Source organism: Lissotriton helveticus, chromosome 8, assembly GCF_964261635.1.
Source record: "Lissotriton helveticus chromosome 8, aLisHel1.1, whole genome shotgun sequence".
Taxonomy (NCBI): domain Eukaryota; kingdom Metazoa; phylum Chordata; class Amphibia; order Caudata; family Salamandridae; genus Lissotriton; species Lissotriton helveticus.
Window position 1 is genome coordinate 905,698,407 of NC_136069.1, and position 26,112 is coordinate 905,724,518.

The 26,112-nt window shown below is 45.2% G+C and overlaps 1 protein-coding gene across 2 annotated transcripts in view; it reads right to left on the minus strand.

Moving 5' to 3' along the window:
• Nucleotides 1-824: 824 nt before the first annotated feature.
• The window catches only part of PLCXD2 (phosphatidylinositol specific phospholipase C X domain containing 2), a 213,244-nt gene continuing 187,956 nt past the window's right edge, over nucleotides 825-26,112 (minus strand). The window contains exons 3-5 of one of the 2 annotated variants that reach the window (XR_013599890.1): nucleotides 18,379-18,620; nucleotides 3,239-5,076; nucleotides 825-3,118 (exon numbers count right to left, since the gene is read on the minus strand). Coding sequence is in view for 1 of the 2 variants with exons in the window: in XM_078657709.1 (XP_078513835.1) it covers nucleotides 4,935-5,076; nucleotides 18,379-18,620 (384 nt within the window). In the remaining variant the exon portion in view is untranslated. Of the gene's footprint in view, nucleotides 5,077-18,378; nucleotides 18,621-26,112 lie in introns of both variants that reach the window. The other variant, XM_078657709.1, reaches the window with a different exon arrangement.

The following is a 26,112-nucleotide window of genomic DNA, read 5'->3' on the forward strand; positions in this document are numbered from 1 at the left end:
ATGATTTGCTATTGAAGAATAAGTATGCACCAACATTCTTTTTGGCAATTTAAGTGGAGTGCTTGTTGTGCATGCAAGATTTGTATTCATTCACATGTGGATAAGGAGATACACATTAACACTTTATTTCAAGCCATTTCACTGTAAAGGGAATGTAATGTTTACTTGAATGATAAATGCCTGGGAATGCGCATGGCTCTCAACAAAGGCAACCAAACATGTGTTAATCTGATAAAGATATCACACTTGCAAAATTATTTCATTTTTCTTATTTTCAGCGAAAACTTACTGCATTTTGCAATACTTTCATGATTCCCCCTCCAAGTTTTGAAATGTTAAAGACCCACATAAAAAGAACCAAAAGAAAAAAAACTGCAGTACACAGTAATGCTAACAGTTGAGAAATGTAATTGTTAAATAAAAACAGTTATGCAGATAAGAGAACCAGTATCACTGGCACATATGAAGATTGTTTAACACAATGTGAAACACAGAGCATCTGCAAGTCATATATGGAATGTAAATCGGTGAGGGTCACAATGTGCTGTTGAGGCACATACATTGAGTTCTGACTGAACAGTGATAGTATTGCGACCACTTTCAACACTTATGTGCTACTTTCTCTCGCAGAAAGTTCCTGCTTAATTACTGTAGGACGCAACAGCTATTCACCAATGAAAACATATAGATTAATTGACTTTAAAGATTAGTGAAACAGAATGTGATGTACAATTGTGCTGGGCTCAATAGACTTCTCCGTAAACACTAGCATATATGTCGTCCAATTATTTATAAACAGACCGCTTGATAAAGCAGACAGATTAGCAAGGTCTGAAAGTTTATTGATCATTACAGATGGGAAAAAAACACAATTATAACAAAATATAAATGGAAACCACTCAGGGGCTAAAACATTAGAAATAAAAACGACAACAATACATTTTTGCAGAAGAAACATTGGATGTCCATGAATAATTGTAGTAACACAAAATGCCCATTTATATGTAAAAAGGTAAACAATGCATGAAGAAACAGCTTCTCTGTTAGAAGTGGCAATCCTATTAAAAAGAGAAACATACAAATATGTAAACAAAATGGGAGTGTGTAGTACAACTTGAAGGAAAGAATCGGCACAAGCAACTAGTCAAAATGAAAAATTCACACTATAGGGTATTTTTTATTGTCATACACATTAAAGAACTTGCACAATTATATCTTTCGTAATATAACACCAGATGCTATTATGGAGTGGGTCATAAGGGATAATATGGAAGTGAATCGTCAGGAAACCACTGCTGTGAATAATCATACTAGCATTGCGGTGAATCTTCAACACACATTTAAAAAAAATCAAAATAGTCCTGGGAGTGAACATTTTGAGCGGGCCACATTTTCCTCTTTATACTTAAATCACGTATAGAAATAAGCAGTCACAAATGAAGTGTGGGAGCTCATTTCAAAATCTCATGATTAAATGGTGGGGTTTGTAGATGGATGGACAATATCTAGATGAAGAAGAAGAGTTAATCACTGTAGGGACAACATTCCATAACCATTTGCACCAGGTAAAATACATGCTGGAAATATATGAGGCTAATAGAAATTCTGAAGAATGATTAGTGAATTTTGCAACTTGAATTGACAGCTCTATAGAACTGGGTATCCTATATTCACCAGTACCAAAGTCAAATACAACAAAATGATTAAAGGTCTGTTCCAAATATATATTAACCAACAGGGCATCATTTTTTAAGAAGACTAGGGGGGATATATTTGATGGATCTCCAGTGCCACCCCTTGCTTATCCGCACCATCTTTAAAAACAGCTATATCATTTACAAAGCCATCACATTCTGCACTCATCTATCTGGTTTGCAAAATCACCATCTCTGGAGGCTCGCAGTAGACCAGCAAGCAGGACACCCCACCCAACTTCAGACAAAGAAGTGTAAACATTTTTTTTTTTTAAAGCATCAGGCTCTCTCCATCTATAAATCCAGAATCAGGAACAACATGAAGGACCAGGACTGTACTAACTCTGCTCCAATTAAGGAAAGAGTTGAAGATGCACCTAAACAAATACTACATCATGATGGAGCTACAGCCTATAAGCCAGCTACTTATCCAATAACTTGTTAACTTTGCCTTTGACCTTGTACAGCGTTGGTGTGCCTTTTGGCAAAGTTCATGCTATGCAAATACCACAAACATATATACATACTTTCGAGAGAGAGTGCTAATTAGTTAATTTAAAAATTAATTCCACAAGAGCTGCGAGAGCAGAAATGACACTCTTGCAAAAACCCACACCAAGGGTCAAACTTAAAATAATGGCTTAAAGGCTTAACAGAACAAGTGCTATTCAGGGATGACATAGGTGGAAAGATGAAATGCAAGGTTACTTACACATTTGGAAAGAACACTCTTCAAGGTATAAGAAAACTTATAAGCACAGCAAACAATTCCAGTTATGTCAAAATTTGATCAAGCGTTATGTTGAAGGCACTATGATGCAACACACGTCAGACCATACATTACCAAACAAAACAGTATGGTCCACAATGATGCAGGATAATTATTTTCTGCAGCACAACATACATTATATACATTAGGGCAGGGCTTTAAGTGGGCCGGGTCTCACTGGTGGTGAACACCGGCAGTTTTTTAAAGGGGGCCTCGAAATGGGTCTCTATCGGGCTCTGTTTTGTGCCCTGGCACAGGCGGTCCATTTTTTTCCAGACTGCAGTGACTGCAGGCACATCGATGTGCACGTGCTCACACTACACACTTCTCACTAGTGGAGAAGTTACGGCATGAGGTCATGCCAGGTGAGCGTTGATGGGGAAGGGAAATCCTTTAAAGAAAGTCATTTTCTCTCTGGATTTCCCTTCTCTTAATGAAACTCAGGAGCAGCAACATTGTTATGGTGTCACCAGGGCTTTAAGTGGAAGCTATTTCAATATTACATACAAGCCATAGTTGCTGCTTATTTCTGTTATGCAACTAACAACCATTGACAAAGCCAATAGTCCTAACTTGTTGTAGGTATGATCAGGGCTTTAAGTGGGGAAAAAAACTGGGGGTGCTCAAAAAGGGGCGTGACAAATTTCTTAAAGGGGTGTGGCCTATCCGAGTAGGGGCGTGGTCTAAATCAAGATAACTAGAATTGTGTGCTTAAGAAAATCCTGAAGTCGCATCCAGCAAAGAATAATAAAATAGGCAAAAAAGTATTATTTATTAAGTATAAGCCATAAAATACCAAACACTTAAAAAAAAAAAGTAAAAATTATTTACATTACTTACAAATCTATTGCAGGATTTCCCATAACCCTTGAAGATATTCACTGTGTCTATTGTGCTGGGGTTTCTCACAACAATTTTCTTCAGCAGACCAACTACCTTTTGCCAGGCAACTCTTTACATACAGCTTTGCGTCAAATGTTTCAAATGGAGGACCATTGAGTTTTACCCATAAGCATGAAGAAATGGTCTCTACAAGAAGAGAGGCCCTTGTTGGACTGGCAATTAAGTTAATTGCGCTGAAACCTCTCTCGCAATCCGCATTACTTGCTGGCAGGGTTTCCATGCAAACTACTAACATGTTTAATGCCTCTTTGAAAAGTCTAAACGCTTGGATAGTATCTCTTGCTGGCAGCTGAAACTCTGAACACAGTTTATGGATCTCTGTTTCACCATAAAGAATGCATTCATCACCAGAAGGCAAGTTGCCTACATCTAGCACACTGAAGCTGGCTATAAGTTATTTCTCAGAATACGGGGCACGTCATTTATTGATATTTACAGACAGACTTTGGTAAAACTGATTTGGATTATGTCACACCGCATTCCCCATGTTATCCTACGGGCAAGATAGAATTTCAATAGTGAAAAATAAAATTGGCAGTATTTCACTATCAAGACATGTTACCCACACTAGTAACACCAAACAAAAACCGGGACGTCTGCTCACCCTACCTTTAACCTTTGAGGCCCGAAAATAGAGCCCCCTAAAGCCCCCTTTCGAGGCCCGCCAAAAAAAAAAAAAACGTGGAGGCTCAGCCCCCCACCCCATTTAAAGCCCTGGGTATGATGTTACTTGTTGTATCCTAGATCTGGATGCAATGACAGAAACAGCAAAATACAAGTCTGGCGTCACACTATTCTAAGCACAGATTTTTAGCTTATGTGTTTTAAGCCACGCCCTTCATTATACTGGCCACGCCCCTTTGAGACACCCCCCATTGTTTCCTCCCACTTAAGGTCCTGGGTGAAGGTGAAAGCGAAAAAGCAGCTGAGCTGATTCATAAAACACCGTCACTTAACAGCCTTACCACATACCGGCCCTCTTGAATTCAATCACTCATTTGACTCGGAATGACATCCGTGACTAGCACGTTTGTTTATTCCGCGTTAGAAGGGCCTTATTTGTAACTTGTCTAAACCTTCTGCTTAAACCAATAAAAGGATCAGCACCAGAGAACAGCTCGGACATCCGATTAGAATGTCCAACTTTGACACGTGCAACTTCACCATCGAAACATTCCCACTAAGACCTGCATCAGTAAGAGGTAGATTAAAAAACGACCTGATCTGAGTAAATCATCGGTGTTAAGTGCTGCATGGAAAGGAAATGCATAGAATATATAAATATTTCCACATAAAACAACGTGTTCTCCTATTCTTCAGTGGTCAGAGCTCCCCATTGCAGTTATCACACCATGATACACAGTGTTGGGATACTGCATAATTTGCCTCAATCTCTCAAATGATATACTTTATTAGCATACATTTTTATTTCGGCACCAGGAGAGTTCAGCTTTTTCCATATTGGAGGTTTCCGGTTCTACCACACGTTTTCCAGTGTTAATGTATCTACGACTTTAAGATACAATATCAATCCATCCACATGTTTTTGTGTTTGTGGTGCCCGGAAGTCATTCTTCTAAGAGGAGGCGGTTTAGGCCAATCACCGTTTCTGCAAAGTCAGTCAGCTCCACGAAGTCAGAAGTGATTATGTTGATGCCCTTAACTCCTGGTTTCTGGTCTTTAACCCAATTTAAAATCACCGGAAGATTCCTAAAAGAAAAAAAAATATTCCTTCAACATTACTTTTGCCAATTTATAGTGTTGTTAATGACTACAAAAGCAACATTAATGAATTTAGGGCAATTCGTGCCACACAAGCCAGCTTGCCTGTGAACAGAAACTTGTTTCATTGAAATTACATTTGTTTACCAAGGCATCTTTCACTTTGAGGGTCTCAACCACCCGAAACTAGTAATGAGCGAGCATAAGGCCAACAAACTGAGATGCACATATGGAACTACCAAGCCTAAAGCAAAAGTATTGAACGCTAGTGGAGCATTTATTGGTCATGTATGAAGGAACAACTGGATGATGTAGCTACAATTGGTAATACACAAGAAATTATGTTGTGACTAAAACAACTGTAATTTATAATGTAATAGTTCATTCCTCAATTAGTGCACAGTATTTTTTCGAGATTCACACCAGAGTTGTAGCTGCCGGAAAAAGGAAAAGTATTTTCTATGATCAAATTAGAGCATGAGCTGTAAGGTCAGTTATCACCACCTGTATTCTTCCATTCTGGCAAGTAGCTGTATAACTAAACACATACTGGTAAAGCCAATAGGTGTTACCTATGCGAGAGTTATTTGCTTTGGCAATGTGTTTTAGCCACTGTGCACACCAGTGTCGCTGCAGTTCAGCATTGCTCAAAGTTAGTGGCATGGGGTGGGGTAGATTGAAGTGAGGTAGACTGGGTAAAGTGGAATGGGTAGATTAAATGTCGGAATTTGTAAAGCGCACAGCTACCTCCACCGGAGGTGTCCCGGCGCTGTCCGTATACCGCTTAGGAACCCTTCCTGGCTTTCCTGGGAAATGTCCACTTCTGGGCACCCCCCAGGTGCAGCCAGGCATCCCAGCGCTTTTGGGGCCGTTGTGGAGACTAAGCAAGCTATTGCCCAGAGTTGCAGCGTGGGATCCATGATCAGAACAGGCACTGAGGCGAGAATATCCAGTCAGGGGAATTAATGAGCCGGAGACCCGCCGAGGCGGGAATCGAACCCTGGTCCCTGGCCAGAGCTCTGCATCAAGGTCTGCCTGCTCTAACCATTGAGCCACACTTCTCCACTAGATTGGGGTAGAGTGGAGTGGGATAGATTGGCGTAGAGTGGAGTGGAGTGGAGATAAACTGGTGTGGAATGGATTGGAGTAGTGGAGTTGGGTAGATTTGCATCGTAGATTGGGGTGGGGTAGATTGGGTTGAGTGGGGTAGATTGGGTGGAGTAGATTGGACTGAAGTAAATTAGAGTGGAGTAGATAGGAGTAGGGAAGATCGGGGTGGAGTAGAATGTATTGGGATAGATGGGAGTGGAGTGGGAAAGACTGAGGAAAAGTAGAGTGGGGTGGATTGAGGTAGAGTAGAGTGGGTTACACTGGAGTTGAGTCATGTAGATTGGAGTGGGCTATACTGAAGTTGGCTAGATTGGATTGGGTGAATTATAGTTGGGTACAAGGAATGGAGTTGGGTAGATTTCGTGTGGGGTAGAGTAGAATGGGTAGGTTAGGGGAGTGGGGTAGATTGGAGTGGTGAGGGGTAGACTGGGATGGAGTGGGGTAGATTAGATTGGAGTGGGCTAGATTGGAGTGGGTTAGGGTAGACTGGGGTAGAGTGGTGTAGAATATATTGGGGTATATTGGAGCAGAGTGGGGTAGACTGGGGTGGGGCAGATTGCAGTGGGGTGGAGTGGAGTGAAGTGAGGTAGATTGGAATGGAGTGGAGTCAATAGGAGTGGACAGGAGGGGGGCGTGGCCAACTGCCGTACATGGCAGATGCTGCTTGAGGAGCTCCGGACCCTGGCAGGCAAATATCCTCCATGCAGGCCGTAATCTGCGGTGCCTGTCACCTTCTGTGATCGGCCGCCGCGGAGTGGAGTTGGCGCCGACCATCGGAGCAGCATTTGGATTCCCGGGCGGCTTTGGCGGCGGAGCGGGCGGCCCCTTGCTGGGGCCTGTGGAGCGGTGTGTGACGAAGGCAGCCCGGCCCGATGTTGTGAAGAGGCCTGCTGAGGAACTTCTGTGGCACAGAGGTCCATTGAGGTCCCGTGGGGAGCAGTTCTGTGCGATGCCGCGGAGCCCTAACTTGGACGTGTGGAGACGTCGGGGCGCAGCCTGAGATCAGACGCGTCCAGAGGAGTGTGCAGGTTCAGAGCGCGGGGCCGGGCGCAGCCACGCGAACGCCGGGGTGGCGGTGCGGCCTATACGGACCTGCCACACTTGGTGCTGGGTAGAAGGACCTCCCCCCTGGCGAACTGCAGCAGGCTGCAGACGGGTGGTGCCATAAAGGGGCTGAGAGATAGCAGAACCTGATGCGTGTTGGGGACAAAGACCTGTGACAGCTTAGCATCCTGGAACCCTTGGGTTGGCCAGCAGACACCGGGCTGTGCGCATATTGTCTGACAGTGTAGAGCGGCATGGATTACAGAGGGCGGCCATAACGCGCAGGGGTGCTGGTGGTGGTGCGACTGGCTGGGAACTGCCCTGGAGGGCGCACGAGGCTTAGAGTGCCCCCAGCCCCTAACTCCCCAAGAAGACCCGGGCTAGGCAGACAGCACCAGGTAGCTGCAGTTGGAGAGGGCCGTACACAGTGATGCGCAGAGAGACAAAGACCAGTGGGTTCTAGACCCGGGATTGACCGAGTGCACTGTGGTTAGTCTGGGGATCAGACAGAGGGGCCACCTGGGACAACTGAGCAGCCGGGGGGTCCTGCGGCGACTCCTGGCAGTAGCCATGCCTAACCCCACGTAGACAGAGAGGGCAAAACCATTGTCGCTGTTGTGGACAGGGCGCCTGCTATACTGTGATGGGGGGAGTGAAGTGCAAGCAGCTAAAAGGCGAGCCTGGGATCGACCACGCCCCAGATACTGCCGCAACCATGGACGCCTCCCAGCAGGCAAGCTGCATACCACCTACTAACGCAGTGGAGACAGCAGACAAGTTGGATTTAATGTTGTAGGAGGTGCGAGATTCCAGGAAAGCTATAGAGACCCAAATTGGCACCCTAATGACTGGGTTATCGCTGCTCCGGGCCAATCATGCTAAACTCGCCGACAAGGTGAAGGACCATGCGGTGGTGCTGGATGTCCTGTCCCCCCAGAAAACCCAGAACACTACCCATATCCAGCAACTGCAGACCCGGGTCGCTACCCTAATGGACCGCGTGGAGGATGCGGAAGGGAGAGTGCGGAGAAACAACATCTGTGTAATAGAATTGCCGGAGTGAAGCGAGGGGGCCGATGCGGGCCGGTATAAGGAGGGCTGGCTCAAGGAACATGTCACCGTGGAGGGCCTTTCAGATCAATTTTGTACTGAACGGGCGCACAGTATTCCTACGGGCCATCCGAGGCCGGGGGCCCCACAGCGTCCACTCCTAATAAAATTACTGAATTATAGAGACCGGGACGTATTGCTACAGAAATCAAGAGAGGTGCCCCAAATTAACTTTGAGAACACCAATGTCTCACTGTACCCGGATTACAAGCTTATGATACAGAAGCAACGCTCCTCCTTTTTGACAGTCAAGAGAAAACTAGAGGAACTATATCTGCAATACGCCCTCCTCTTCCCTGCGCGGTTAAGGATCATTTATAAGAGGAAAACATACTTCTTTGAAAGTCCTGGTGACATGAAGGAATGGTTGGAAGTGATGGAACTAGAAAGACAATCGAGGGCCGCCTCCCAGATCTCGACTTCCACTGTGCAAATGGTCGACCGACTAGACTCCGCAGCTCGAGACGACTACACAAGAGGAACACACAGCTTCGACCGACGCCCCAGCAGATGCAGAGCGGCAAGGAGACGGCGATCCTTGCAGTTTCTTCCTTTCGTACTACGTCGCAGATTGGCGACTTGAACACTTCTGAAGTGGACACTCAGAAATCGGATTAGGAGGGGAGTATGGCCCTGTTTCCCTCCGTGACCCCACAGACCGCAGACGGGCTGATTTCCTAGCTGGGTGGACGGTATTGTGAACTTGGAACTGACTAGTAACGTATCCGTTTGCTCTATTCTTATCACTATATTTGTTATAATGGCATTGAACTGTATGAAATAATGGCCCGGGGTCTGTTTGAATATCATTGTAACCCTGAAAAGGAGTGTGCACTGCATGGGTGGGTTTGGCCACGTACCCCAAAATGCAAAGGCTTTGTATAGATCCAATATAGGTTAATATGTTTTCTGTTTAGTTGGGTGGTCCGGTATAGTTCCACGACCAGACCGAGTATTGGGCACTGATGGGGTGGGAAATGGTCCTGTGTTGTACACTCTCTTGCATTGGCACGGCACTGCGTGTGTCTCACTGGCTGCACGGTGGCCACATCCAGATACACGATGCTTACACAGAATAAATATACCATAATCACGTGGAATGTCAGGGGCTTGGGCTCAATTCAGAAACGACATAGGATACATGCACAGCTATTAAGGCGCAAAGCACAGATAGTCTACCTGCAAGAGTCCCATATGGTTATGAAGGAAGTAGGGAAACTGCGTAAAAAGTGGAAAGGGCAGGTTTTTTCTACTACATATTCGGGGTTTGCGCGCGGCGCTACGATTTGGGACAGACATGGAGTGCCCTTCATGTCAGTGGAGCAAAGAGTAGACCAACAGCGGAGGTACATCCTGGTGAGGGGCACCCTAGATGGCCAGCCGGTAGTTCTGGGTTCAATATATGCACCAAACTCTGAGCAGGAGAGGTTCCTAAGTAGGCTGTTGGTCACCCTGATGGGGTGGGAGAGCTACCCATGGATAATCGGGGTATTGTAATGCTGTGATGAATGTTACACTTGACAGGTCGCACTCTCCCTTGCATGGGACGGGGGTTTGTAAACAAGCGAGCGCACTGTGTGAATGAGCGGAGGGATGGGGGCTTTGTGATGTCTGGTGGATGAGACACCCAACACACAGAGAGTACTCCTTCTACTCACCAGTGTATTTGTTACACACCAGAATTGATAGAATGTTCTGTTCCAATAGCATCGCAATGCAGGTGACCGTCACTACATATTTGGCGTAGTCCTTCTCTAATCCCAGCCCATTGGAGCTGGCGATTGGGTGGGGCAGGGAACACACCCCAGTGCCAACATGGTGGTTGTGGCCTCAAATGTTGGACGACCCAGTGTTCCGCACTACTATGTCAGACACTATCCAGCATTACTTTGCAGACAATAGTAACACAGCCTCTACCAGACTGATTGAGTGGGACGCCTTCAAAACGGTGGTCCGCGGAAAGGCGATAGGGGCGACGGTAGGGGCGAGACAAGAGATTCATAAATCCCTAGTGGATCTAGAAGAGAAGCTCAAAAGGCTGGAGCAGGAAGCTGTGCAGGATGCTGGCAAAAGAGCCACCCTGCAGGAGGCTAGAATCAGACATGCAGAACTGCTGGAGTCTCTACGTGTCATAGATTATCAAAAGTATACAAAATTGTGTCACTAAGAGGCAGACAAGGCAGGGACCCTGTTGGCAAAATTACTGAGGGACAACCTCCCTAATGTTGTTATCAATGAGGGCACCACCCTAGCGGGTGGTACAGTATCGACCAGGGCGATATCAGAGAGGCTTTCAGACAATACAATGCCAGGCTGTATAGCGAACCAGAGGATGAAGTGAGTACACACACACATGAGTTTTTATCCACAATACCATGCCCTCAGTTGTCAGCGGCTGCGCAGAAAGAGTTAACGGGCCCCATCACCCAGTCAGAAATTAGGGCAGCTATTAAGGGTCTCCCCCGCAACAAAACCCCTCGGCTGGATGGCCTGCCAGCCGAATTTTATGCCACTTATGCGGATCTCCTTGTACCCCACTTGGAAATGTTATATAGAAAAGCATTAAGGGAGGGCTCTCTACCACTCACCACAGCGCAGGCGCTGGTGGTGTCCCTCCCGAAACCAGGCAGGGATCCCACTGTCATGGATAGCTACCGCCCCTTATTACTATTATCGTCGAAGTACAAAATACTCAATAAAGTCCTGGCCAATAGACTTCTGCCCACGTTAAGCAAACTGATTCATATGGACCTGACAGGCTTTTTGCCAGCACGCAGCACGTCCTTGAACACTAGAAAGCTGCATCACCTCCTTGCGGAAGCCCCGACCCGGTATGACTATGCGGGCTGTATTTCGTTAGATATGCGTCAAGCATTCGACACAATTAAATGGGACTATATATATTTAGGGCTTTGTCGAGATTTGGATTGCCGGAAGAGTATGTCCGGTGGATCCGACTCCTATATAATGCTCCTAGAGCTAGAGCGAGGACGGGAGGGCACATTTCGGCGGAATATCGGATATAAAGAGGAATGAGGCGGGGGTGCCAGCTCTCACCGCTTATTTTTATATTGGCGCTCAAACCTTTGGCCTTAAAGTTGAGGGCAGAGCTGACCGGCATGGGGATAACGGTGGGTGGCACCACGCACTTGTTGTCGGCGTACGCTGACGATACCATCTTATACCTGCGCGACCTTCGCACCCCTATGGGCACTATGGCTGCGATGTTTGAAAGTTTTGAAAGGCTGTCAGGTCTCGCTATCAATCCAGCAAAATCAACGGTATTCTTCTTTAAAGAACAGGCACCTCTGCCGGACTTTCAATTTGGCACACTACTGTTTAAGGTGGCACCTCAGACATTCAAGTATTTAGGTATTCAAGTATACAGGACCCAGACGGACATGTTAGAGGGCAACTTGAATAGAGAGCTTTACGATCTAGCGTTAATTTTTGGACCACTCTACCACTGTCAGTAGCGGGCAGGGCATCAATCGCAAAAATGGTGGTCCTCCCGCGGCTGCTCTATTATTTTACGAACATACCACTCATGCTACCGGGCAAAACGTTTAAATTAATGAATACATTGCTGATTGAACTTACTTGGGGGATGGGTAGGAGGAGAATTAGCCAAAAGAGATTGCAGCACAGCACATCTGGAGGGGGTCTGGGGGTACCTGACCTCAGGGCATATTTTTATGCCTGCCAGTTACAATGGCTGTCCTACTGGACAGAGGGGCGTAACTTGCAGGAGGTAAGGATGACTGAACAGGACACTACACACCCTTTACTGCCGCACAGCAAGATCCTGCGCGATCCCCCACCCCTCCGCGGCACTACAGTGCTGGAGGGCGGCTCTACAATATACCGGGGCGTCCCCTGCATATGCCGGGAATATACCTCTGCTTGGCATTCCCTTACAGGGCGGATGCCTGTCCATGCGCAGGCTTGCACCCTGGCTAGAGGCGTCGGTCACCACATTGGCAGACCTCTTCGGCGAGGGAGTGTTACTAGACCATGATAATTTTGTGCACGTAACAGGCGCACCAGCCCATCTATATCTCTTGCATGCAGCACTGCTGTAATATGTCCGAAAGTATTGGGCCCCACTACGGCAAGAGCCCCCCACTAATGACCTAGTGAAAACGCTGAATTACATGGGTAGGGGCCAACATCTTATTAGGTGGCTGTATGTAGGGCTGCGCTCCCACACACAAGTTGACCTGACACCGTTACGTAATTCCTGGGAGGGAGACATAGACAGGGCCCTTGAGGACAAAGAGTGGGAGAAAGTGATGGAACACCCTAAAAAGGTGTCACGGAATACACGTGTTAAGTATATCCAAACTATGATCTTACACAGGGCGTATCTTACACCACGTAAGCTGGACAAGATGTACCCGGCAACTCTACACCACTGCCCCAGATGCAAGTTGGAGGGCGCAGACCTGATCCATATGATATGGTCTTGCAGACAGATCGGAGAGTACTGGGACTCGGTCAGAAGACACACGGCGGAAATCACAAGCAGGGAGGTACCTGTTACAGCTGAGGGCTGTATCCTGGGGCTACGAAAAGGAGCTTCCAAATATAAAGTGCAATATAGATTAGAGAATCTGGAGCTCCTACTGGCAGTGCGGGCGATCACCATGCGTTGGAAGTCAAAAACACCGCCCACCACACATGCATGGCACAGCGAACTGGTGTGATGGGGAGGAGCGGAGAGTGCTGCACTGAGGCGGGAGGAGGCACGAGGACGACGAAAGACCCCGATCGCGATGGACTGGGATATTATGTTGGAAAAGTGTAGATCCTTGAACATTGCCTTTGATACTCTAGCTAATGGCACACAAGGAGGTGATTAACGTCACAGCCCGGAACGACATGACCCTAGGTGTAAGCAAAAGTGCATGGTGCATGCAGTGGAAAGCCATTATGTCTGTGCCACTGTATGATACTGGAGAAGTGGTTGTATCTACGCAGGATCTGAGGGTGGGGGGAGGGTAAAGTATAGTTGTGTGTTTGTATACCATTTGTTATGCTGAGACAGTACTTTACCCTCATACAGAGACATGGCAAAGATAGGGAACGGATAATGTGATGCTACTGCATTGTTGACTTGTGCCATCGGTAGTTTGGTTGCAGAGGAAGTGAGAAACTGCTATAACATGGGAAAGGTAATCATCTCGATCCTTGCTAAACAGCACTAATGCAATGTTATAACACGATCCCTGTACTGCCGCAAGTTGAATATTCTACTGTTGTATTTTGCTATGCCACTGTATGCTACTAAGGAAATTTGAAAAACAATAAAATTATGTTTAAAAAAAAATAGGAGTGGACAGGAGTAGATTGGAATGGAGTGGGGTCGATTAGGGTGGAGTTTAGTATGGTGGGGTGTTGTAGACTGGAGTGAGATAGATTGAATGGATTATGGTAGGGTAGATTGGAGTGGGTAGATTGGAGTAGAGTGGAGTAGAGTATATTGAAGTGGAGTGAGGTAGATTGGAGTGGAGTTGGATAGAGTGGTGAGGGGTAGATTGGAGTGGGGTAAATTGAAGTGGGGTAGATTGGCTTAGGGTGAGGTAGATGGGAGTGGTGTGGATTGGATAGATTGGAGTAGGGTAATTTAGGGTGAAGTGGGGTTGGGTAGATTAGAGTGGGAAGGAGTGGGGTGGAATGTGTGGAGGGGGCTAGATTAGACTGGAGTGGGGTTGCTTTGGGTGGCATGTGGTAGACTTAAATGAAGGGGATTGGTGTAGTCTGGGTAAGTGGAACGGAGTGGGGTAGATTGGGGTAGAGTGGAGTGGGGTAAATTGGAGTGGGGTGGAGTAGAGTGAAGTTGGATAGATTGGAGTGGAGTTGAAATTAAAGTGAAGTGAGATGGATTAGGAAAGAGTGAAGTGAGGTAGACTGGAGTGGAGTTGGGTAGATTAAGGTGGAGTGGAATGCGGTAAATTGGGTGAAATGGAGCGGGGTAGATTGAAGAGGGATGATTGGAGTGGGTAGGTTGGAGTGAAGTGGGGTTGGTTGGAGTAGAGTGGGTTGGAATGGAATGGAGTTGAGTGGGGTGGAATGGAGTGTGGTAGAGTGGGGTAGATTTATTGGGGTGGAGTAGGTTACATTGGGGTAGATTGGGGTAGAGTGTGGTAGAGTAGAGTAAATTGGGGTATAATGGAGTGGGCTAGATTGGGATGGAGTAGATTGGGGTGGGGTGGGGTGGGGTGGAATGGGATGGATTGGAGTACAGTGAAGTGGTAGAGTGGAGTGAGGTAGATAAGAATGGAGTGGGGTAGATAGGGTGAATTGGAGTGTGGGGTACATTATCGTATATTGGAAAGGAGTAGATTGTGGTGGATATGAGTGGGGTGGATTGGAGTAGGGTAGATTAGAGTATGAGACGTTGGATAGATTGCAGTGAGTTAGAAATCACCAAGCTAATGCTAAACAACAGGCAGAATGCATCCCTAGGGCAGCTTTCTGAATGTCCCCAAGATGTGTTGGTGGGCTTTGGCCTAAAATAGCAGGGCATGATACATATAGAAATGGCAAATGTTTGTCTTTTTTCATTTGACTTGTTCATCAGTCCTCCTTCAAACTACACATATCTTTCACAGAAATATACAGAAGTATATGTTTAATACTGAAGTTCTATTGTAAACGAAATGGTTACTCAAGCTTTATGTTCCGGTAAGGAACAAAATAACTTTATTGAGAGCTTGTGTTCAGAAACTTTACATCAAGTCGGATTAAATTTGGATATCGTCTTACAAATGGCCTAAATGATAATATTTTCAACTTGAATGTATATAAAACAGCATCTTCCTAATTTACTGTAGTAAACTGCACTATTTTATTTATGTAACAGATCCCATGTCATATGGAATGTAATATAACATTTGCTAGGGTGATGCGCGCAATACACTAGATATGGCAAGGCTCTGAATTATTTTGTTTTGTTATTGACTTTCTTGGTGTCCTTGATATAGTGGTGTACTTGATGTAATGGTACAATGTGATCGGAGCCCGAAAAGGATGTCACTAACAGGGTGATGGAAAATAGGGCATAAATAACAACCACAAAGTGTATACAGTAGATGAACCAAGGAACCTCACACTGACAGCATGGCTGAGGTCTTGAGAATATTGAAGCAGTCAAATATAATAAGGTTTTAAAAAATGATACAGTATCTGCAAGTGTACAAAATGTACACAGTTGGGCTATGTGGCCAAAGCTGAAAACGGTCCACCACTCCCCAGTTAGGGTGAAAGGAATGACTAGGTCATTGGCAATGCTCAAGATGACACCGGGTATGTGGGAGCACAGGAACAATAGCACTACTGGCCAGGTCCCACTGTCCAACACTCTCTACACCTCACATTAGTTGCAATCTGCTCCCTATTTTTGGAACAGATAGGAGATCTCCCACACAGGCACAGCCAGCATCTGAGAGGTTAACAGACTGCTCCAGACCCTTCCTAAGACCCGTCAGCCTTCTCCCCAGCTCGGAGTCCAGCAGCAATCAACTTCGTGGAGTATCTTCGCTTTACCTGCCGCTCAAGAACATCCATTGCAATGCACTTGCCGATGCAGCAAAGGAATTAAACAATAAAGAGTACAAAACATAATACAACTGTAAGAATTAGGGTAGAAGCTACATTACCGTGTTTCTAGTTGTGTACTGGACATCAGGGCAGTGTTTCCCTTCCCCTTCCCCTTCCCCTCCTTCTACATCATCCTCCTTTGAGGGTGAATGGGACCGGTGCAGGTAACAGCTCTCCCAATGTTCTTTTCACAACTTCAAACACAGCACCTGTGCAAAGGTATCCTTTTTTTTAAGAGCGAAACTTTAACAATGGTGGCAAGTATCTCTCCTAGCACTCGCTCAAGACCAGGCTTGTTATAGCTGTTTGTGTACAGTGGCATGACATTGATGTACACTGTAACGTAAATAAGTTTAATAAACATGAAATACTTTTTTGTGGCTTTCCCTATATAAAGAGCAGCAAATATTTTAGAAGATAAAATTAAAGATGTGATATTTAAAAATAGTTTTTAATCTCTCTGGTGTCTGTAAACATGTGAGACACTAAAAACTAGTGCTGATCTGTGGAAAAGTGGAGTACTCTGGCATTTGCAAAACATTCACCAGCCAGCTCCAGCAGTGCAGGTTGTTTGGCTGCTCGGCTTCAGGCACCCATTTAATGCCCTGTCGCCTCCTCTAAGAAATTGTAACTGCCCAGGCGGATCTAAGCACTGCCCAGCTACCCAGCACAACATATAGTTGTTTCACAAGTAACTCATTTGGCTTTTAATTAATATTGCCTACGTGAAGCACCTGACTCCTACCTTGGAGCATTTCACTTGGAACTACCCAAATAATATTGGGCTCTTTATTATAAATACAAATTACTCCAGAACAATAATTCCCTTAATTCTTTCTGACTCACCGCCAGCGCCAACGCAATTCAACTAGCTCACTATTGTCCTGAAGATGAACCCCAATAATTGGGTTTGAAACGCCGTCAACCACCTCACAACGTGAATTCCACATAATATGTATAAATCATCTATGTAGTTCTATTGTATTGTTGTCAAAGCGATGTCTTTTAAAAAAAATCCACTATCACTATTGCACACCACGCTTTCTTTTACTTATTATGTGAGCACCGTAATTTGTTTTTCTCAAATAAAACTCTGTCATCTCTTGACCTACATGACTCTTGCTCCCTTTTGAAGTCATTTAATTTATAAAAAAAACAGTGCCCCTCTCTGGGTCACCCCGTTTTGCTTTTGGACCTTTTAGGCCACACTAGAACCATTGTTCTTTAAATATTCCTTCCAACCCCAGGTTCACATATCGGGGTACCTTTGCCTCCCAAAACCTCAACTGTCATTTGTAATGGCATTTTATTTTTAAGCTCTTGTGATTTTCAAGGTGGGACAGTGGTCTAGTTGCTTTAGACATACATAGTTTCAATAAATTCTGCCTTAAACTCCTTAAGACTATGCCCACTGTACATACCTGACCCCAAGAAGATTAGAGGCCATATTCCCACACTACATATATTAGCCCTAAATGTAAGCAAAAATGGCAGCTACCTTTTCTCATATGGTATAATTCTCTGTTGTAATCAAGCAGGCAATGGTTGACTGAGGCCGCAAAATGAATCAATGAATGGACTGGCAATGTAATATTGGTAACCGTAAGGCGTGTGTGTTAGGGCTCATGCCGTGACTGACGGTGAACAAGTTCAACAGCAGTTTATCAACCTGGTGCCAATTCTCTTGAAGAAGTAGATTTCAATGAACTGGAGATCACACAGTCCCAAGAACACAGCAAATGGATGCATGATTTGTGCATATTTGCACAAACCAAAATTGATAATAGAGGTTGCTGTACCAAATAAGTTGTTAGTCCAATGGCAGCGCTGAACTAGGAACACCTGTTGTAGGTCATAGACCCCAAAACAGGTGACTAACCTCCTTAGATATCACACTTATCCAGAATACATTAGGAAGAGAAACAAAATCTCCAGTAGCATCAAGGGCACAAACATGCATTTCCTGACTGTAACCATGGTATGCGAGGAGCAGATCTAGAATCGCTAACACAACAGTGAATTTAGGGTACACGTGTCACCAGCTATACAATAGATATAACTAAATGGCTTGTAGTTGGTGGTTGGGTGTTAAACCGAGTTGATTGTTTTAAATAATGATGATCTACTTGAGATAATGTGAATCTAATTGAAATGCAGATGATGAACAAAAAAATGTCAGACGAGTTATTTTTAAATGTACAAATATTATATGGCATTGCTGTTGTGGTATATTGATGCTGAACTTGGATCGTAAAGCTTGAAATTTGAATAAAAATCAGCTAAAGAAAATATCTCACAGGGTGCTCGGAACGCTTAAAACCTGGGGGTACAGCGAAAGTAGGTGGGACGCCAAACAACATGAGTCAACAATCTCCGACTCAAACTGTTACAATAATATTGTGTATTTACTGCAAAACAACTCACCTGTGAACTAGTGCATTCTTTAGACCAGCTTTTAGACCTCGAAGAATTGTCTTTACACGGGGAGTGAGGATTGCTTGTGACACGTGAAAGGCTCCGTGCTTTGAACGCTCTTCAAGAGTTGATTCTAAAAACTGTATTAGTTTGTATACATCTGTTGTGTTAGCCCATGGTGCTGGCATTGTATTTCCTGGCCACAGAAAAGTATAATCACGACTTAATGGATTATGGTAGAAAATAAGAACCTAAATCACAAAAAGAAAGTAAAGTGTTACAATACTTAAACAGTTCACTTTAAATGTTTACATTTTAATGTCAAAACAATAATAATTGCTACTCAAATACTAAGAATTCAAATAATTTTTACTCAAGGCTTTAAATGAATGTAATCAGTAAGAGTAATATGTGTGTAAAAGCAGGAAAGACATCTCCAATGGCATACAGTATGAATAGAAAGGAATACAAGTACATTTGAACACATTCAGTTGTACGTCATGTTGTTTGCTTCTTTTTTCCAGAATGTATCATTTACAATTACAGGGGGGTTTTAGAAGCTATCATCCATTGCAACATTACATTACTGGTTGTATCCCTCTATCATTGCCAATCACAATGTACCAACAACAACTATTGTCCAATATCCACTGCAAATAACATGCTCATTTGATACACACTGTGATTTGCAAGCAAAGGGTCTATTGGCCTGGTGCGTGTAAGTTGCAATAAAATGTAAAAATGATTTGAGACAGGTCACAGTTTTTCCTCCTTATTACTCATTTGCTTTGGTGCTGTTATAACTGAATGCATGTCCGTGGATGAACATGAGCATGCCAATGTGGCAGAAGTTGAACAACATACACGCGAAGTTTAGTTGCGTAGCAAACTTCACATTGTATAATTACATTGTGTTTAGTACCAGCTGGGCTCCAGTTGCCCATGCGAGGTACTGATCTGTTAAACTCAGGATTAATTATGCTGATTTGAACAATATTGACCTCACTAATGGCCTTTACATGTACCCTTTGACACAAAAATAACCTGATATATATCAGTGATGGATCATATTAGTAACTCCTCTTTTATTTAAGTGGTGCTAGATTTAGCAGGGAGTTCTTGATTTACTAATTATGTTCACATTCACCTCCATCCATATTCATTTACACATACAATTATAAAATGAAGAACAGCCATTTTACTTGTCACTGAATCCTAAATAAATCTGGTAACTATTAACATTTGAAAATAACCTGTTCATAATTAACTATTATATCTTGAGATAGAGACTGCTGACAGATTTTTCCTGCTAAAAAGTAAAACTGTTGTATATGAGCTAAACAGCAACAGCATACAAAAAGATGATAGTTTCTCTCTTGTTAAAAATAAATAAATATAGAGGTCCCCTTTATGAATACCCGATGAATACAATAGGCCTGGTAACGGGATTTACAGGCCCATAGGAATTATGAGATCTGCAGATCTGTATTGTTTCCCCTGCAACTTTTGACAATTCAAAAACAATGAAAGTTCTTGATTTAAAAAAAAAACTTTTTATTAAAATATAAAAACGTAGAATATACATCTGGCTTTCTGATATACAGTACAAAATGTGGTATGCTTCGCCTTCGTGTTCTCCGAGAAAGAGAGGAGAAGAAAAAAAAAAAGAAAAAGAAAAAGGAAGAAAGAGAGAGGGGGGGGCTAGTTGTATGTCCTTGGCTGGGGTCTCGCCAGCTGTGCATCTAGGAGCTCCCACATCTCTTCTTTTGCATTGTGGTCCTTTGAGAAATTTCCCGGTATGTTGTCTGCTCCTCTGAGGAAGGTGACCCAGTTCATCCATGTTTTAAAACTGGCTTTGGCTGTGTTTTTCCAGTTCGTCAGGATTATTTTTAGGGCTGCTGTGATCAGTAAGTCTAATAGGTCTCTTTCTTCTTTGCTGTTTAGGTCTGCTGTCATGTGTTCTGTGGCCAGGCTTACAAAGCTGATTGTTAAGTCTTTATTGAATACATCGTTCAGGAAGCTGTTCACTTTCATCCAGAACTTCCTGACTTTAGTGCAGCTGAAGATCAGGTGTTCTAGAGTTCCTTCCTCTTTCCGGCAGTTCCAGCAGTCGCCTGATTCTGTGATGCCTATTTTGTGAAGTCTTGACGGTGTCCAGTAGCCTCTGTGGAGTAGCCAGAATTTTGTCTGGGCTAGTTGTGGGGTTATTTTGTTTGTCGATGCAGAGCGCCACATTTTGCCTCGTTCGCTGTCGTTTAGCCGCCTTCCCAGGAGCTGTTCCCACGTGTTCGTTGTTTTCTTGTTCAGTGACGATGCGGTTGGGTTGAGGAGCTTGTATATCTTTGCCGTTTGGTGGCCTGCCGAGTTTAGAGTTTGCAAGTATTTGATGATGGTTGGTTCTTCCTTGCTTAGGTTCGCTTTCGTTATGGCTGTTTTGATCTTCAGGAAGGTGTAAAGTTCCCGGTTCGGGAGCCCGTGTAGTTGTTGCAGGTTTTGGAATGTTAATGGTGACTGTTTAGTTTCTAGCTGGCTTGGGAGGCTTATTCCTTTCTCTATCCATGTATCATTGTGCATTGTTTCTCCTTGGTAGGTTATCTTTGTATTGAACCACATCGATTCCCATGTCGTGCCTTTCAGTTTCCGTGCCATACGTTTGTCTATTTTCATCAGTGCCTCCTTTGTGTGTCTCAGTATCGGGTTCAGTCTTTGGGGGTGCTTGTTCGCAGTTAGAAGCGCTACGGGGTGTAGCCCCTCTAGAATGTTCCTTTCCACCTCTAACCAAACAGGTTCGTAGCTTTGGGTGTTGTCTAGCCAGAGGCTTCCTTGCCTCGCTAGGCAGGCTGTTTGGAAAATGTTTTAAATTCGCTAGGTTGAGTCCTCCAAGGTCTTTCATTAATCTTAGCTTCTGTAGGTTGATTCTAGGTTTCTTGCTTCTCCATATGAAGTAGTGGAGTAGTGTGGCTCACTGGTTAGAGGCGGCAGACCCGGGAGCAGAAGTCGGCCTGGTACCAGGGTTCAATTCCCGACGCGGCAGGGTCGTGGACTTGGGTCAGCGGACTCGATAATTCTCGCTTCGGTGCTTACTCTAATCAGGGGTTCCACTCGGCAACTCTGGGCATTAGCTTGCCTAATCTCCACAACGGCCCCATCAATTCCGGGGATGCCTGGCTCCACCTTGGGGACTCCCAGCAGGGACCATCCCACAGGGAAAGCCAGGACGGGTTCCCCAGAGTTATACAGCGCCAGGAAACCTACGGACGGGTAGCAGTGCGCTTTACAAGCTCAAATACATTTACATTTACAAATACATATGAAGTTGTTTATGAGTTTGTCCAGTTTTCTGTGGAATGTGTCTGTCATCAGGAGCGGTAGCATGCTGAGCGTATAGTTGACGGCTGGCGTTACCATCATCTTTATTGTTTCGATCCTGCCCCACCAGCTTATGTATTTGGGTGACCACAGGTCTAGTCTTTCTTTTATCTTCTTCAGGGTTGACTCTTCGTTGTGTTCTAATGTGGATGTTAGGTCTCTCCCGAAAAGCAGGCCAAGGTATTTGAGTGGTTTTGTCTGCCATGTCAGTCCTGAGTCACCAAGCACCTCTCTGGTGGTGTGGATGTTCATTGGCTTACATTCTGATTTGTCTTTGTTGAGCTTGTACCCCGAGGCTTCAGCGTATTCTCCTATTGTGTCCATGAGTGCTGTTATTGACGTTGACGGGTTAGTAGTTGTGATGAGGATGTCGTCCGTGTATGCTGCCAGTTTGACGTTTTTTTCTTTGATTTTGACGCCTGCTATTTCGTTATTGTGTCTTATTCTGCCTAGTAGAGGTTCTAGTGCTAGAAGGAAGAGGCCCGGTGAGAGGGGGCAGCCTTGCCTGGTGCCTCTACCCAGTGTGAGCGTTTCCGATGTGCTTCCATTTACTACCACTTTTGCTTTTGGTTCGTTGTACAGGGCCATCACCATCGATCTGTATTTGGTCCCTAGCCCGAACCTGTTCATGCAATTGTTTAGGAATGGCCAGTAGACTCTGTCAAATGCTTTTTCCGCGTCTAGTGCTATCATCACCGCCTGTTTGTTGCTGTGTGTAGTGTGGTTGATGGGATGGCACAGCAGTCTTGTGTTGTCTTGCGATAGTCTGTTTTTGATGTATCCTACTTGCGAGTTGTGTATCAGGTTTGGCAGAACCTTGTTCAGTCTATTGGCCAGTATCTTTGCGTATATCTTACAGTCAACATTTATGAGCGAGATCGGTCTGTAGTTCTGCGGGTATTGTGGGTCCTTCCCCTCCTTGGGGATTATTGTGATGTTCGCTTCGCCCATGGACTCAGTCATCTTGTCTCTTTGTATGCAGTGAGTGTATGTTTCCGCCATTAGTGGTTTTAGTTGTTGGCTGAAAATCTTGTAGAACTTTGCCGTGTACCCGTCCGGACCTGGTGCCTTGTTCGGTTTGAGCTGGTTGATGGCTATTTCGATTTCTGTGTCCGCTATGTCCGCTTCTAGTGCTGTTCTTTCGTCTGGAATGAGTTCTGGCAGGGTGGTATCGTTGAGCATGGCTGTGCCGCCGTCTGCTTTTAGGTTCTTGTCTTCGGTGTATAGTTCCTGGTAGAACTGCCTGAATACCTCGAGTATACCTTTGTTCGTTGTTTGGGACCTATTAGTTTTGTCTGTTATGGCTGCGATTGTGTGTTGCCTCTGTTTTGCTTTTAGGTATGATGCCAGTTGTTTCCCCACCTTGTTGGCGTCACATAAGTTTATGGATTTGAACTTATTCAGCCACGTGCCGGCTCTTTCACTTAGAATTTTGTTCAGCTCGTATTTCTTCTTTGTTAGTGTGGTCAGGGTATTCTTGTCCGTTATGTTGGCACAGTGCCCTCTCTCCAGTTGTGTTATTACCTCCTCCAGTTCGCTGATCTTCTTGTTCCTGCCACGGTTCATTCTTGCTTTGATGTTGATAATTTTCCCTCTTAGCGTAGCTTTGAGGGCGTCCCAGATGGTGCTTTTCCCTACTTCACCGTTGTCATTGTATTCTAGGTATTCGTTTATTGCGTCTTCGATTTCCTTCACGTTGTCTTTGTTCTGCAGGATGTCGTCATTTAGCCGCCATCTTCTCGTTGGTCTCTCGTTGTGTCTTCCATGTAGTGATAGTGTGATGTGTGCATGGTCAGAGTTGGTTATTGGCGCGATTTCTGTTTGGTCTATTAGGTGTGTGTGGGTATTCGACATCAGTATGTAGTCTATCCTACTGTAGGAATTATGTGGATGCGAGTAAAAGGTGTATTCACGTGCACTTGGATTTTGTAGCCTCCATGGGTCAGCAAGGTGTAGTTTGGTGCACAGGTCCTTCAGGGTGTTGGTGTTTTGAGATTCGTGGCTTATTCTATGTGGGTGTCTGTCCGTTGCCTGGTCCATTACCCTGTTCATGTCACCTACTACCAGCAAGAGGTCTTCTTGAGGAATGTTGGAGAGCATCGTTTCCACTTCCTGCCAGAATTTCTTATCCTCGGAGTTTGGCCCGTAAATGTTGGCTATATGTATTTGTTCTTCTCCTCTCAGTAGGCACGTTATTAGTACTCGCCCTTCCTCATCTGCGCTTGAGTTTTCCAGGGTCAGGTTAGCTTTCTTGCTCAGTATGGTGATTACACCTCGTTTCTTCCCCTTTGCCGGCGAGCAGAAGACTTCCCCGATCCACCTTGCTTTCATAAGCTTTGCTTCTTCTTCTGTGAGCTTGGTTTCTTGCAGTGTGTAGATGTCGCCTTTCAGTTTGGCTAGGTCGTCTAGTATTTTCCTCCGTTTGATTGGGTGGTTGAGGCCTTTTACGTTCATGGATACCACCTTGAGGTTTGTGGTTAGTTTGGCTTTTGGTGTGTTATTCATGGAGGTCTGGTGTAATCACTGTCTTCCGTGTTCTTCACTAGATGCATTGCTGAATGTTTTGTTGGGTGTGGGGTGATAGGTGGGAAAACGATATATGAAGAAAAAGATAAGCTAGTTATACACTTACGTACTGTACCATTCGCTTTCCGGTCTACTTGTCCCCTCCTTCTCCCTCGTCCTCCCCCCTCCCTCCCTCCCCCCCACCCTCCGCCTGTGGAATTGTGGGTGTGCAACAGCAAAGGTCCTCCCGCTCTCTCCCCCCCAAGTCTCTGTCTGTTGGGAAGGTGTAGCGCTCTTGCCCTTGTGTCTTTGCATTGTGTTGGCACACTTAGTTCGGTTAGTGTCTCTTATTTGTTATTTTGAAACGGTCTGGGTTACAGGGTTTGAAAAGGATATAGCTGGTTGTCTTCTTCTTGGTAGGCCGCAGCTGCTCCCTTTCCCCTGTGGAGGTAGATGCGGTTGTGTCTATGTGCGTTGTCTGAGGTAGTTTAGTTCGTGTCGCGCCTAGCTTGGCTCGAGCGTTTGCTCCACTTAAGTTCTCTTGATTGTCAGTGCGTGCAAGTAGTCTCTGTTGCGGCTTTAGGTCGGGGGCATGGTCTCACCAGGTTACACAGGTTTTGCCCGTGTTGTATTCTTCTTTGCCCTTGTTTCACTCCCCTCCTCCCTCAGCTCCTCCCTCAGCTCCGTCCGATGATGCTCTTCGCATTGCTCCTGGGCTTAGTAGCTCCATTTCCTCTGGTTCCGGGCCTTTTAAGTATCTCCGTAGGTCGCTGGGGTCCTCAAAGAGTTTGCTTCCATGTCTGTCCGTTATCCTCATTCTGGACGGGCCAGCGAAGGTGAAGGTGATGTTGTTTCTGCGCAGTTGATCTCGTAGGGCTAGGAACCCTTTCCTTACTTCAACTGTGATTTTTGAAAAGTCTTGAGTGATTGTCACCTTCTTGCCATTGATCAACATTGGCTGGCCTTTCCTAGGTACAGCGAATATGGCGTCCGTATGGTTGGCTCGTAAGGGCTTGCAGATTATTGGTCTAGGGATGTTGCTGTTTGCCGGTTTCTTAGCTGGGATGCGGTAGGCTTTTTCGATCTCGAATGCCCTGTCGAAGCTAAGGCCGGTAAGCTTCAGAATTATGGTCTCCGGCATCAGGGCGCACGCGCCGGGGTGTCTTTTTCCTCTTCGGGGACTCCCAGCAGTCTGACGTTACCTTTGCGGCTTCTGTCCTCCTGTTCCACCATTGCTCTTTGTAGTGTTGAGGTTCTCCTTATCACTAAGCCCAGGTCTTTGTGCATTGACCCTGTGCGGTCTTCAAGATAGCTCACTCTTTTCTCCGCTTCATCTATCCTTCCGTTGGCTCTGCTTTGCTCGGCTCTTATTGCTATCAGCTCCATTTGGATACTGTCCACGGTCTTTTTTGTGGCCTTTGTTAGGTCGTTGCCTTCCGTGATTTTCTTCAGTAGTGTGTCCAGCGTTATCGTTTCGTTTCCTTGGCTGTTTTGTTTTTTTGCTGGTGAGTCCGGAATGTCATTCTTGCTCTTTTTGGGATCGTTTGTGATCTTCTTGTCGTCCTTCCCTGCCATGGTATCGAAACCTCTTCTGACCTGATGCGTTAGAAGTCTGCCTTCTTTCTGTTGCTGTTTATTTGGTTCCGCCCTTGGATCTCTTGCTGCTCTGGTGGTTTGGTTGCTGGGTAGGGGCAGGTTGTCTTCTCTGAACCTGCACGGCCACTTAATGACGCGGGTTCTGGTCTTCGCCCCCGCCAGCCTCCTGCGTTTTGGGTGCCCCTGCTGCGCCTCGTGTCACCTGCACTCCTCTGCAGCTCTCGTGCTTGCTTAGCGATTTCTCTTGGTTCGCCTCTGTTTCTTTTTCCCGCT